The sequence below is a fragment of the Eptatretus burgeri genome, chromosome 2 (assembly GCF_056783735.1).
Source record: "Eptatretus burgeri isolate ZD-2024b chromosome 2, Ebu_testis_v1, whole genome shotgun sequence".
Taxonomy (NCBI): Eukaryota; Metazoa; Chordata; class Myxini; order Myxiniformes; family Myxinidae; genus Eptatretus; species Eptatretus burgeri.
The window spans coordinates 7,007,930-7,022,743 of record NC_140962.1 but is presented as its reverse complement, the minus strand read 5'-3'; the positions used below and the strand labels follow the sequence as shown (position 1 = coordinate 7,022,743).

General features: G+C 38.3%; 1 protein-coding gene across 6 annotated transcripts in view; it reads left to right on the top strand.

Annotated features, from left to right (window-relative positions):
• Positions 1-14,814, top strand: part of AGK (acylglycerol kinase) — a 102,422-nt gene that overhangs the window by 71,543 nt on the left and 16,065 nt on the right. For 4 of the 6 annotated variants that reach the window (XM_085861828.1, XM_085861809.1, XM_085861799.1 and 1 more), the window contains one exon: positions 699-780. In XM_085861828.1, the coding sequence (XP_085717954.1) occupies positions 699-780 (82 nt within the window). Of the gene's footprint in view, positions 1-698; positions 781-6,530; positions 6,720-6,888; positions 6,968-7,054; positions 7,207-14,814 lie in introns of those variants that run through there. The other 2 variants (XR_015052829.1, XR_015052828.1) reach the window with 2 other exon arrangements.

Below are 14,814 nucleotides of genomic sequence, written 5' to 3'. Positions count from 1 at the left end.
GATGGAAGGAGTTTTTTTTTTTTTGTGGAAACTCACTGCCTGCTGAGTACCATTCTGACAGGTGATAGTCAGGCCGAGAACCAAACCTGGACAACACACCTCAAAGGTACATACCGTACGTTATCTATGCACCATCCTGGAGGACAAATTACATTTAATTAATTGGTGCACCTTTAATTGTTTTTTGTTTTTTATACACCCGGTATATATATATATATATATCGGGGCGTATTATGTGATACCGGTCGTCCATCCGTCCGTCTGTCTGTCTGTCCATCCGTTCCTGTCCGCACTCTAACTCCCAAAGTTTTCAACTTTCACGTTTCATATTTGGTACATAGGTACAGACTGTGGAGATGGTGTGTCGCGACATACATTCGTCATCTAAAGTGGTTGCCATGGCAACCAGGATGCTGTTTTCCATGTAGTAGCACAATTCTGTATATACCTTCTTTTTCAGGCATATATTGTGCTCACTTGAGCTCTTGTTCGAAATAGTATCTGAAGATTTTTTTTTTAACTTCTTTTTTCCATTTTTCCGGAAATTATTATTATAACTGTCAAAGAAATGCCTTCAGACTTGGTTGTTTTTTTTTGTTTTCTTTGAATAATGATCGGGTGGTAACTGATCTCCCACTTTCCCTTGATGTAAGTATAGATGTTTTTCACCACCTTCACTGTCACACTTGCTTTTACAGGTTTAGCAAGCACAATTTGCCTGACATGATTAAAGGGAGATGCAAAACCCTGCAAGTGCAAGAGTGTGTTCTCCACCCAGAGGTATGTCTGAGAAATTGTCATTAAATATTAAATATTCTGAGCATGTATCTTGAGATAGCATCATATATTTCATGTGGAATATGTATGCCTAAAGTCACCGAGGAAATTATTGCACTTATTAATGTCACTTGTAAATAACCTATTCTGCAAGGATTGGGTTAATTCCCCCAGAATTGGGGTATTTCAGATTGACTTTTATTTCAGTATGGCCCTCTCCCAACTGGAGCATCGCTATAAGATGCACCTTAACATAGAGAGGACTGGCAGGATGGTCTACACTCCTCGAGGTATGTATACTCGTCTCTAAGGTGTCGAGCCTCAGGTTCGAATCTCTGCCCAGCTATAAACTATTTCACATGCAGCTTCATTCAATAATGTGTCTGCCGTGCCTCGGATGGATGTTAAACTGGGCGGCGCTTCTGCCAGCTTTAGTTGGTGGACATTAACATCCCACGGTGCCCTTCGTGAAAAGTAGGAGAGCTATCACCATGAACAAATTCAAAATTCCTGCCCTAATCTATAGAGGGCATCAGTGGCACGGCCATGCCCTCAGCCAACGGTGCAACCCCATGGCCTTGTACTGCTCACAAAAGAAGAAGTAGAACATAGAGGGATTTGGGTCCTCCCACCACCCTGAACCCCAGGATAATTTTTTTTTTTTTAAACCTACTAAAACCTTCCCATACAGCCACCAGTTTTCAACTCACTCTGTCCAGAATTTCAGGAGTGCATATAAGTCAAACAAACATACAGACATACAGACAGACACTTCTTTAATTATAGTATGATGTATGCTTTAAGTTGAAGTATTGCAACTGAAAATAGGGGTAACTGTAACTAAAGCCTGGAGTAGGAGTAACGCAAAAAGTAACTTTGTCCATTAGTATCCATTACTTTGTTTTAAGGCCTTTTTCAGGCAATGACTAATAGCGAAAGTGATTATGACTGAAGGTAGGAATTATTATGTGCAGCTGCAGTAATAATTTTGACCAGTGCCAAAGCAAACTTGACCAATTTCTGGAGTAAGTACGATCAACAAAAGAAGTACTTGTGATCTCTGACAAGACTGAAGGATTACTGACAACTCATCTACAGCTGGATGCTCGGTAGAAATACGACTCTTCCATGAGAGTAACGATGCCTTCGTGGCACAATTGACAAATATTACAGTGTGAATAATCAACTCTTAACGAGACCAATAATTCATCTTTGCTATCTCTGTCGAATTAACCGTTATCAATTTGTGATCGAACAACACGGGGAGTAGGTTTGATTCGTTAGTCGTAAAATGGCACAGAGATTGTACGACTTCGGTGAGAGTATCGGTGAGTCTTTGGCAGCTCTGCATGATTAATTATCGGGCAGCCCACAAATTAATGAATCCTTTATCGTTGGATTGAATTTTTTTTAATGTGTGAAAAGCGGCAATAAATTCCTCAAATATGAACAATATTATTTGGACGTTTCTTTTTCGAGAACATATTCGAATCAGCTTCGTCCGTCCGTCTGTCCGTCCATCATGCTATTTCCTTATAAATGGTTGTGCAAAAATTTGTTACGTGGTCACTTGGTGTGGCAGCCATGTTGGTAAAAAGGAAAAAAATTGGGCCTCTCTCCAAAACCGCTCCATGGAAAAAATTTAACTCGACATGGCAAGTACTCATGGGGAACAAGTGTTTTTATCCCCCGCCGCGTGGTGGAAGGGGGATATTGTTGTCACCCAGGTCGTCCAGCTGTCCGTCTGGCTGTCCGTCCGTCCGGGTGTCAACATTTATAGCTGTGAGTGTGATAACTCATAAACTGTTCGCCATATCGATTTGAAATTTGGGTCACACATGTACCACCTGAAAAGGAAGAAATCTATTGATTTTGGGCGTGGCCGGATCCAAGATGGCCGACTGGGGCGGCCATCTTGAAAAAAAATGTTTTTTCGCCATATCGATTTGAAATTTGGGTCACACATGTACCACCTGAAAAGGAAGAAATCTATTGATTTTGGGTGTGGCCGGATCCAAGATGGCCGACTGGGGCGGCCATCTTGAAAAAAATGTTTTTTGTAATAAATGGAAAACTGCTTATCTGATTTCAATTATTTTTGGTTACTACGTTCCTCACCCCTGGGGAACTTTTTTGAGATGATGACCAAATGGTGTCTTATTTCCAATTCACCTCCCTCATTATCTGGAATATGTATGACCTTTTTCATTCAATGGCGGGGGATTCCCCATCTCTGATGGTATATGTATATTTTTTTTGATGACATCATTGCATACATTGAACGCTTTATCCGATCAGTATGAATTTTTTTGAAGATCATTTCGGGCTAAATTGTATGTGGGGGCGGGGGGCGGAATTGATGACATCATCAGTCACATGGTTTGGCAGCCATATTTTTCTCCATAAAAAAACTTTAAAATGTTCTGCAAAAGGGCTGGACAGAGTGAGGTGAAACGTTACATGTATGCTTGCCTATCCATGAGGAACAAAAAGCTCTTCACTTGTGATGGCATAGGTCATATGGTTTGGCAACTATGATTTTTTGAAAAATAAACCTGAAAAAAACCTCTAACGGCTGGACAGATCAAGGGGAAACTTCAACCACATGTTCCCACGTCTTGGGGGTACCAGGGTGTTCACAAATAATTAATAGATCACATGGTCTGGCAGCCATATTGGATTGAAACAAGAATCAAGAAAAAAATATTTGTCTCGAACCACTTGATCACTTGACCTGAAACGTCAGTTATGATCTAGTATTCATGAGGATTATATGTTTTAAATTTCAACCAGATTGGCCGCATGGTCTGGCAGTCAGAATTATTTCATGTTTTGAATCTGGATTCAGGCATTTAAATCAAACTTGGTACAAGTATGAATAATGATGTAATAATGTGGGCAAATGCATGTTTGGTGACATTGTGATGTCGAAGCTGCCTTCTTCCCTCCTTCTCACATCCACAAAGCTGCCTCCTTCCCCTGCCGTCTCCCCTCCATCTCATCACTCCACCTCCTCAAATCCTCAACTGCCTTCTGCCCCTTCACTTGCCCCCCTCTCCCCCAGCACCACAGAGCCTTTTCTCCTCCTCATCTGGCCCCCTCCCCTAGTTCTGCAATTGCCCCACACTCTTTAAACAACTCTCCTTACCCCCCCCCCCCGTTACTCCCTTATCCTACCCTCCCCATCCCCTGCACCCAAAGCTTCCTCCCCTCCTTCCTCATTATCAGTGTGGACCTCAAATATCCAAGGCCTTTGCTCAAACCTTAGATCTTTCCATACAGGTTGCCACTGACAAACCAGACATAATCTGTCTAACAGAAACGTTCCACCCTCAAGACGTCTCTGACTTCCTAGTATCTCTCCCTGGTTACTCCCTCCTCCAGTATGACAGACCTAAGCCTCGTACTGGTGGAGGAGTTGCTCTCCTCAACAAAGACTCGATTCCTCACTCTCCATGCACTGCCCTCACTCCACCACACCCCCAGGAATACCTCTGGCTATGGCTTCCCCTCCACTCCCACCTCATGTTTATATGTGTACTGTACCGTCCACCAAACAGTGGTGACTCCATTTACACCTCACAATCCGAAAACATGGACTAACTTCTATCTTCTCATCCAAACTCTCTCTTCCTCATATGTGGCGACTTCAATTGTCATCATGCCAGTTGGCTGGGTGTGGTTTCCTCTCTCACCTGTCATGGCACCTCAGCAAAAGACTTCTATGACTCATTGGGACTGACTCAATCGGTCAACTTTCCGACCCGGATCTCAACCAACGGTACTCCGTCTCTTCTGGATCTCATTTTGCCAAATTTCCCTGAAAATATCTGCTGTTATTCCTCTTCTCCAATCGGTTATTCTGACCATGTGCTTATCAAAGTCTCTCTGTCTGCTATCAGAGAACCACCACAGCCCCGTCGAGTCTGGCATTTCACTCAGGCTGACTGGCAGGGTCTCCAAGCAGCCATCAAACTTCGAGACTGGTCTCCCATCGCTACTTTATCCAACATCAACTCATCCTGGGAATTCTTTCAAAGAAACTTGCTCTCCCTCATGCACAAATTTATCCCCTCTCATCTTCAGTTGTCCGACCCTTCCTCGCACCATTGGTTCACTGAAGCTTGTGGCGAGGCAGTTGTCCTGAAAAAACTTGCCTTTGCCTCATGGAAAGCAAACCCATCTGAGGGTACTCTCAGTTCCTTGCTCAGAACAAGTGTGTGTCTGCATTCAGGAGAGCCAGAAAACAACATCTTTCTAATCTCAAGTCTGAACTCTCAAACCTCTCTCCCTCCTCCAAATCCTGATGGCATCTACTCAAATCTGTTTCTGGTGTATGTTCCCCCTCCATCCCCTCCCTTACCTCAAATGGCCGCACTGCTGATACCGCACGTGAAAAGGCTGAATGCCTAAACTCAGTGTTTGCCTCGAAATCATGTGTCCGAAACCGATCGCTTTCTCTACCCACCTTACCCAGTCGCACCCAACTGTTCCTGGACTCTGTGTCCTTTTCTCCTTGCTGTCAAATCTCGACTCAGATTCTGCAACCCGTCCAGACGGCATGAGCCCACGTGTCCTAAAAACCTGCTCCTCTGCCCTTGCTCACCCTCTCTCTGTTCTATTCACCCTCTCATTTGCTCAAGGTCATTTGCCATCTGCTTGGAAATCAGCAAACATTACTGCCCTGCACAAAAATGGTGCAAAAAGAGATCCCTGCAACTACAGACCAATCAGCCTTCTCCCAATCATCAGCAAGGTTATGGAATCCTCATCACTTCAGACATGAAATCCTTCCTCTTCTCCAATGGCCTGATTTCCGATCATCAATTTGGTTTCAGACAAGGTCACTAGTAGATGATAAATGGGGTTTCTGGGACGCCCATTCAAATGAATGGGAAAAAGGGAAAAACTTTCTGATTCAAGCCCCCAAGGCCCAAAATAGGAGACTGATTTCCTCCCCCTCCCATACAAGCAAATGTAAAATTGAGACGATGAAAGATTGAGACTTACTGATGAAAGAACTTCTTCCCCCCAACAAAATCACAGTCCTTTTATACTTTCATTCCACTCAAAGAGCGAACCAAAGATTATTTGCCCATGTTCTACTTTAGGGAATAACTTCATTTTCTTTTAACATTCATTTCCATCGAGTATATTCACTTTATCTCTTCAAGCACGAAAGAAAGGGAAGTTCACGATCCCTCCTTCGGTTCTGTAAAATGGGGAAGTGCCTTTAAGAGCACAGTCGTGCTGTGAAAATGAGGAAGTATTCTGTGCCCATGTCTCTCTTGGTTATATCTTAAATCATCAGAACACTAACAGAACAAAGTTTAGCGAAAAGCAAGCAAAAACAGCTTTTAAACGTAGGTTTTCTCAAAATCATTCAAAGCAAGCTGTTTCATTTTCGTGTTAAAATGAGTCAGTCTGAAGTCAGCCAAGCTGCCTCGCCAGAACCAAGCCAAAAAAATTCCAAAGTCATTTCCTATGTCAGACACACCCTGAAAAAACCCATTGTTTTCACATTTCATTGACATCATCAAGTTGCCTATTTAAACCAACTTGTGCACTGAGTGCGTTTTATTTTGAATATGGAGTGTTCAGATTATTACTACAACCTTGCAGATCAATCGTTTTCACAAGATGAAAGGTGAGATCCTTGTTTTATATTGAATTTTATATATTCATTATTTGTTGTTTTATACAGAATTATATCACGATACAACCAGTAATTATTGTATGTCTTTTTCTAACAGGTTGTGCCCAATAAGAACATCGTTGATAACTGATCTAGAACAGGAGGCCTTTGAATTACACGATGAGTGGCTTAAAATGAATGACTTCCTTGAAGACATTCGATCGTTCAGAAGAGAATTGAATCATATTTTTCTCGGCTGGCAAGAAGTTCTCTCACGTCCTCTGACCTTGAATGAGTCGAGTCAAAGGTGATAAATTGTGTGTGTGTGTGTGTGTGTGTGTGTGTGTGTGTGTGTGTGTGTGTGCGCGTGGGTGTGCGTGGGTGTGTGGGTGTGTGTGTGTGTGTGTGTGTGTGTGTGTGTGTGTGTGTGTGTCTTTGACTCATTATTATTATTATTATTATTATTATTTTTTCAGTTTAAACACCTGCCTGGATGAACCAAACATACAACTTAATCTTCTGGAGGAATCTGACACGACACTCTATCTTCTGGAGGTAAATGTTATATTTAGTATTTAATTAATATCATAATATAATCATCTTTATATATCCTAATTGTTATTCACTCTTTGTTTTGAACAGAATATGTTGATCGAGTTTAAAAACCAAAACAAACATACAGACTGCTGCGAAAGAAGATTTTGCTTAATGTTTTTACTTTTGTTTAATTATAAATGCTTTCCTTATAATTATCTGATTTTGAATTACAAGAAAAGAATAAAGGATGTAAAGGGGAGGGGGTCTGGGGGAAGGTTAGGGTTTGGGAGGTAGGTGCGCTCCCCCAACGACCCACCACCCCCCTCATCCCTCTCCTCTCTCCTCCCCGTGTGTGTGTGTGTGTGTGGGGAAGGGTTGGGGTGGGATGAGGGGGTGGTGGGTCAAAGGTGGGGGCACAGGGTGGTGGGGCTTGTGTGGGTGGGTGGGGCGCACATTGGGGTGGAGCTTGTGTGGGTGGGGCTTGTGTGGATGTAGCTTGTGTGGGTGGAGCAATTTTTTTTCAATTAAATAAACATGTTCTGTGTGGGAACTAATAAACTAATCACTAATTATATGATGTGATGGATGTGGATGTGGCTTATGTGGGTGGGGTTTGCGTGGATGTGGCTTATGTGGGTGGGTGGGGCTAGTGTTGGTGGAGCTTGTGTTGGTGGGGCTTGGGTGGGTGGGGCTTGTGTGGATGTAGCTTGTGTGGGTGGAGCAATTTTTTAAATTAAATAAACATGTTGTGTGTGGGAACTAATAGACTAATCACTAATTATGTGATATGATGGATGTGGATGTGGCTTATGTGGGTGGGGTTTGCGTGGATGTGGCTTATGTGGGTGGGGCATGCGTGGATGTGGCTTTTGTGAGTGGGGTTTGAGTGGTTGGGGCTTGTGTGAATGTGGCTTTTGTGGGTGTGGTTTGCATGGGCGGAGTCAAAAAGGGGCGGAGTTTAAAAAGGGGCGCAGTCAATAAAAAACATTTTCAATTTTTTTTTTTGTCTTTTGTAATTCCTGTGAATAAAATGAACCTAAAATCTCTTCCCCCTTTAAATCACATGATTTGCAAGTCCAAGGAACTGTACCGACGACATCAACAATTTAAAAAAGTTAATTTGTCCATCGCTTGGTATGACCTTTTTCAAAATGAGATTTCCACCTGTATGTTCTTACTATATCACCAACTTAGAACTTAGGCTTTCTGACATTAATCTCTTTTTCATATTTTAATTTTGTAAATGTTTCTGATGGCTTCGTTTTCGTTGAGGTATGAATCGTGTCGTTGTACTTATCTACAATGTCCTGAATTAAAGACAACCATTGTTGAGTGAATTTTTTTATATGGTCTCTCTTTTAAAGTGTGATTAAAACGTTCAATAACAACCACTTTTCCTTCATTAAAGATGCTGTTTCATGTAATGTTGTTATTTTTAAGAAAATTCATAAATGTCTTGCTGTAGAACTCTGTACCCTCATCAGTCCACAATTTTTTTCGGTTTTCTCTTGCTTTTATTGAATATCTGTTGGAAAGCTAACATAAGAGTATTACCTATTTTGTTTTTCAAAGGGACAACCCACTCATATCTACTCCTCAAATCAATAACGGTTAAAGCATACTTGTACCCCTTATCATAATTGAGTTCAATTAAATCAGCGGACCAGATATAATCAACTTCCTTGGAATAAACCTTCCTTCTATGAAACTGTGATTATTTGTTTATGTAATTCATCAGCTAATTGCTCTTCAATCTTAATGACATCATTAGAGCCATAAGTTTTTTGAATTTCCAAGCCCAAGTTTCAATTGAGTACTGATCATCTTCTTCACGATGAACCTATCAACTTTTTCTCTCAAGGTTGGATTTTGTATCAGAGACAAATTATACAACATTTCTCTATCGGCTTCATGTTTTTCTTCCAACGTTGTGCTATTTTAATAATATCGTGCTCCATGCACACTTCATTCACCCTATTGATCGGTTTGCTCCACAGTTTAAGATTGTCAGCCTCATCTAATCTTTTATTCAAGTTTGTTCTTGCACCCCAGAAAGAATACCCTGGTAGATGTAATTCCCCTGGTATTCCAGTTGTAAATTTACTTCCTGATTAAAACTTTTGTATATCTCCCCCTTGTTTGTATTTGGTGATGAATTCACTCTTTTTTGAGCCACACACCGAACATGTACCTTTTTGTATAACCCTATTATTTTTACTTTTAACATTCAAGATATTTTTACTCTAGGTGTTATTTTTACATTTGAGACAATAACTCATTTTAGTGGGGCAACTTAGCATAACAATTGTGCATTTTGTGAGGAAAGCACCAAATTTGGCACACTAGTAGCCTTTCATATTATGAACAGATTTGGATATTGGGCCATCTCAAATTCAGCCGCTGATGGCTGTGGCAGCCATTTTCCACTGCCATCAAAAATTTTGAGATGGCCAAATCTCCAAATCTGTTCATAATATGAAAGGCTACTACTGTGCCAAATTTGGTGCTTTCCTCACAAAATGCACAATTGTTATGCGATATTTAGCTAAGTTGCCCCACTATTTATTTATGTCAAAAAAATCCTACAGAGTGCGGAAACCTTTTTTGTTTCCAAGATGCACATTTGAATCTTAGTTTTTAAAACATAAAGAATCCTTAGAAATGTCTTCACGCTCTCCTCCATTTGTTTAAGAAAAAAAAAATGTAAAACTTTAATTAAAGGCAATTACACCAACACCATCAACAATTTAATCTTTTCCTTGTTTCTCTTCTTCATCCTCACTTTCTCGTTTAAATCTTCTCCCTGAAACCGATGTTAATAATCTTGACGCATATATTTCTCATAGACTTGCCAATTCTTTGTTTTCCTCCTCGGTGCGTTGAGATTTATTTATTTTCTGTCATACCTTTGACCTTTTTATAATCTCATTGGTTTCCATATTTTTATATTTATTTATTCTCTCTTTCCTCCCTCTCCCTCTCCTCTTTCTCTCTCTCTCTCTCTTTCTCTCTTCTCCCTCTCCTCCTTCTCTCTCTTCTCCCTCTCCTTCTCTCTCTCTTCTCCCTCTCCTTCTCTCTCTCTTCTCCCTCTCCTCCTTCTCTCTCTTTTCCTTCTCTCTCTTCTCAGTTTCTTCAACTCCTTCCTCATCCCTTCCTATCATTGAACCACTTTCACCCCATAGAATATCATACATATATTCATCTGGATTCTGTAATACTCTTGAATCCACAATTATTTTTCTCATAAAAGGAAACCAATAAGATTTGTTGATGATTTCTAAAAGAGTTTTATATTTCATCACCTTTAGAAGTTAATTTTTATTAATATTTTAATCAAATCTCTATTTGTGGGTTTTTTAAACATCAGTATTAAGGCCAGTTCTTGATTGAAAAATGTCCGTGTGTATGTTCCGATTCATAAGGAATGTAAAATCGAACACCCTTTTCTTGAAGGTATCCTTGAATGCAAAAATTATAATTTTCTTGAAGCCTTCTTGCTGTCATTTATGTATCAGAAATATATGACAGATTAATATGATGACACGTAATCCCTCCCCATCTTCCCATAGTTAAATCGGTTTGTATTCCTCGACTTTGTATAATTATCCAATTTCCTTCCTTCGTTGTCATATAAACTATTGCTTCGCCATCATATAATTTCCTATTCCCGAAATCGTGTATTTGTTGTTTGCTAATTGTGCTTCCACATATCTCCTGATTCGTACCAAGAGGATAATATTCTTCTTAACGAGACTGATAAAAATCGTGTAGTCTTCTAGGTTGAATGAAAACAACCAATTATATCCTAAATCACACATATTATACCTCCATTTCTCTATTCTCATATTAACTATTCTTCCTTCTTTATAAAATTCAATACTGAGCAGATAATTGAATTTAATAAGAAAAGGGGTATGGTTTATTGAACCAGGTGTTGTGGTTGTAAATTCTACTCCTTTAACAAAATGTGCCGTTTTATTTAAGGATATATATATTGTAATAAATCACTTAATCTCACCAAGTCATTCGCATCAGTCAGGCTTGGATAATTTATTAATTTATAAGCATTTTTCATATTAATATTTTTTGCTATACTATATTTCTGTCTTCAGCCTGTGCCTTTGTGTAATAATTTGATAAATCAATATCTAGTTATTGGGATACACCAAAGATAGAACCATCTTTTCCAACATAAGTCATTTATATTCGATTAAAAATGTCATTAAAATTTTTATTTTTGTTGAGTTGAAATAACACGTATATACATAATTGATCACAACACTTGGAATTTAATTCTTGGACTTGAATTGTTTATCAAACACCATTCTGTAAGAATTCTATTACTTCAACCGGTGGTGGAAGACCAAAACTATCAAAATAATATTTGTTTTGATTATTAAAAATAGAAACCCAATGAGAACCATTCCCATTATTATCTTCTATGTTCATAATAATATGCTTTGTATGTTTAGACACGTTTGTTAATTCATCTCTCATACAAATAACCACATTATGAATTTTTAATTTCTTACAATATTTGATAAGTTCTAAATTTGATGTATTCTTTCCAAATTCTTTAAACCACTCATCAATGCTCATTTATATATTAGAAAGATATAATCCATTACCCCTTTTAGTTAATTTTCCACCTGCTTGTACGATAGAAGAAAGCATATGAGGCGCCGCGAGGAGGAGTGATGTAAGGGCCACATCGTGTATTTGTTGTTTGCCATTTTGGAGTTAATGCCATATAGCACTACTTTAACCCTTCCCCTATCATCTGAGCCTATCATCATCATATCATTAAAAAATGTTGCTTACATCACTCCTCGCCGGGCCTCATATCTCCAACTAACAATGTCGCTTTCAAGTTTTTCAGCAAAATCTACAATTACACCACTTCCACTAATTTGTTTCTCCAACTCTTTGTGATGTCTTTCCAATTATTTTTGAGCCCGGAGTTGAGCCTTCCTTTCCTTGGCAGTTTTCACCGCTGCTGAAATACCACCCGTCAATGCTCCAGCCACACTTAAACCAGTAAATAAAGGAATTAGAAATGGGAGAAAACCTCCACTCGTCTTTCTTCTTGAATATTTCTTGAACATTGGTTTTGACATTTTAATTTTAAGTGAGCCAGTATCGTTCAAGATTTTCACCTGTTTTCTTTTGAGCAAAACATCAATTCTTACTGCTCCTTTTCTCTGAATTGTATTAACGTTAACCGTACAAGGCTTTTGATTTTGAATACAAGATGATAGTTGATGAAGATTGATTTGATTAACATATACCCAGTTGGTGCTTTAGCACTCATTTATTTATCAAAAAAATTATGTGAGACTAAACATAACACCATTATCTGTATTAATCTGTAATTCTGTTTCTTCCAAAAGCAAACAATATGTATCAACTTCTTCACTCTCTTCTCTTTCAATGTATAGGGAAGTATCCACTCGATTTGACTTTATAGTTTCCTTTTGAGCACTCAGGTCAAACGCATAGATCGTATGCAGACTTTTAAATGCTGTCATATCCAAAATGGGTTCTTTATTTCCATTGCTTTCACACACCTTTTGTTAAGACTTGTATGCTTCAGCATAATCATTTTTTTCCCCAATTAATTTCCAATCTATCTCGTGGATAAAATGTTCCATCTCGAGAAACGTGAAGTTGTTTCACCTTAGCATTATCACTCAATGCATTATTCTTATCAGTAGCAGTATCACCATCTGTTTTTTTTTTTTAAATGAGCCACAGATATCGTGGCTTTCCTTCCAGAACACCCAAATTCCACGTGTCAGTGGTTTGGTTCAGTTTAACGTGTTTGCATCTTCTTTTAAGGTATGATACATTGAGTGGTTTCTTTGAGTTAAGTGTTCCATTCAACATCTTTTCTGTTTTAAGATAAGGAGTATATTCACAAGTATACCAACTAATTTCATCAATTAGAAATTTATTCTGATCAGCAAAAGCATTAGCCAAACCAAAAAGCAATCTATTTTCATTATCATTCCTTTGCAGTTGAAATCTAATTTTAAGATCATACAGAACTTTATCATGATCACAAAATCCAAATATATCTATAAGAGGAACTGCCACAGTAAAACTATTCCCTGTTTTTGTATCATCATTATACATTCCTTTCCTTTGACTATATCCAGGGTCTGTGTTTGTTCCTGTTGCCATATCAGGAATAAAACCTTCGACAACCCCCTTCCCCCATTCTATCACGAAATGCATATAGTGTAAATTTCATAATTTCACATGCAGCAGAGACATAATCAACCGCTTCAACTTCTTGTGTTCCAATATACAAACGAACACTATCAAACATTTTCCAGAAGAAATCATTTACGAATGTAGCATTTGTGTTATTCGCAGCCTTTGTGAATGTAAATTTACACAACAAGAAACTTTTGGCTAGATTCAAATAAGTTTGTTGATTATTTATTTCAAAACTTTTTGTTCCATTTGCATTCCAGTCTGTTCCAGTTATGGCATTTACCTTGAAGTAGTCTTCTTTTTTAGTAGAGTTTGAGATGACAATGGTATCATCCAAATCATAGATACTATCAATTGCTTCCATACTTGTATTTATTTAGAAAAAAAGATGTTAAAACTTTTGAAACCCTGACCCAAGTATTTGAATTATTCTCTGTCATTCTTGGGGAAACAACTGAGTTTTGCCTTTCTTAATTTCTTTTATTGCTTGTAATTTATGGGATTCCTTTTGGGCATCTTTTCTACTCTTTATAGCACCCGCTACATTTCCCACAGCAGAAGCAGTTGAACCAATTAGGTCTTTATGTTTAAGAATAGTTGAACCTCCACCCATTCGAGTATCAATGATCCCATCTCCTTTTTTTTTCTAAATTGATGTCCAACACCCCTTTGTCTCTCAGGTTTATAGTATCCTCTACCAAGATACATACAGTACCTTCACCCTTGTCGTTTGGGGAAAAGAACATCCCATCCCCTGTAATGATTTTATATTTTCCTAACTTGTGTTTTCTCACAATAACCATCGTATTTATTTATTGAAAAACTTCACGTAGGTGAAATCTGATGGATATAATTTCTCCATTAAAAGAACTCATGCGATTATTTTGGTCGGTTATCCTAAAATTTACTCTGTATATGGTTTTTCCTGACACAGGTAGATAAACCAGATTTTTGGGTTCCATATTGAATTTATAACTAATTCGGGTTGAGTATGTGCTGAATGAAAATATTGTATTTGTTCTTATTCCATCATTATAAGCGCCATCAATCAAATCACAGTGAATTAATACCGAATTTATTCCTGAGGATATTTGAATGACATTTTCACTGTAAAACGTCCCATTAGTTTCAATCTTTTTTGAGGAGAAACCCAATAACTCTCTAAATGAATTATCAATTGTGAAATCAACCTTGTAGTTATTTTTAAGTTTAATCGTTGATTTTGAAGTATGTTTTTGAATATCTATAACAATATTTTTTGGTTCATCACCCTGTTCTTTCATAATTATGAATCGTCTTATAAGACGAGCAATTTCGGAAGATATTTGAGAAATCTCATATGTTCCGGGTGAAACTTATCTTTTTGTATCCACTTCCCGGATTATAACTAAACTTGTCATTTTTTCTCGGTGATATTAAATAAGGTATTGTAAGTTTCCATGGACAATAAAGATGCCTCATATTCTTTTGTTGCGTCAAGTTGTAGTGGGTATGGGAATGAAGATGTGTGGTTGCTTGTTGTGAAATTTAAAGAAGGATTGTGCTTCTCATCTTATTTAATATGGGATAAAATATCTTTGTATTGACATTTATTAATTATTTTCATATGGATACAAACAAACACGACATAATAGTGACCGAAGCTT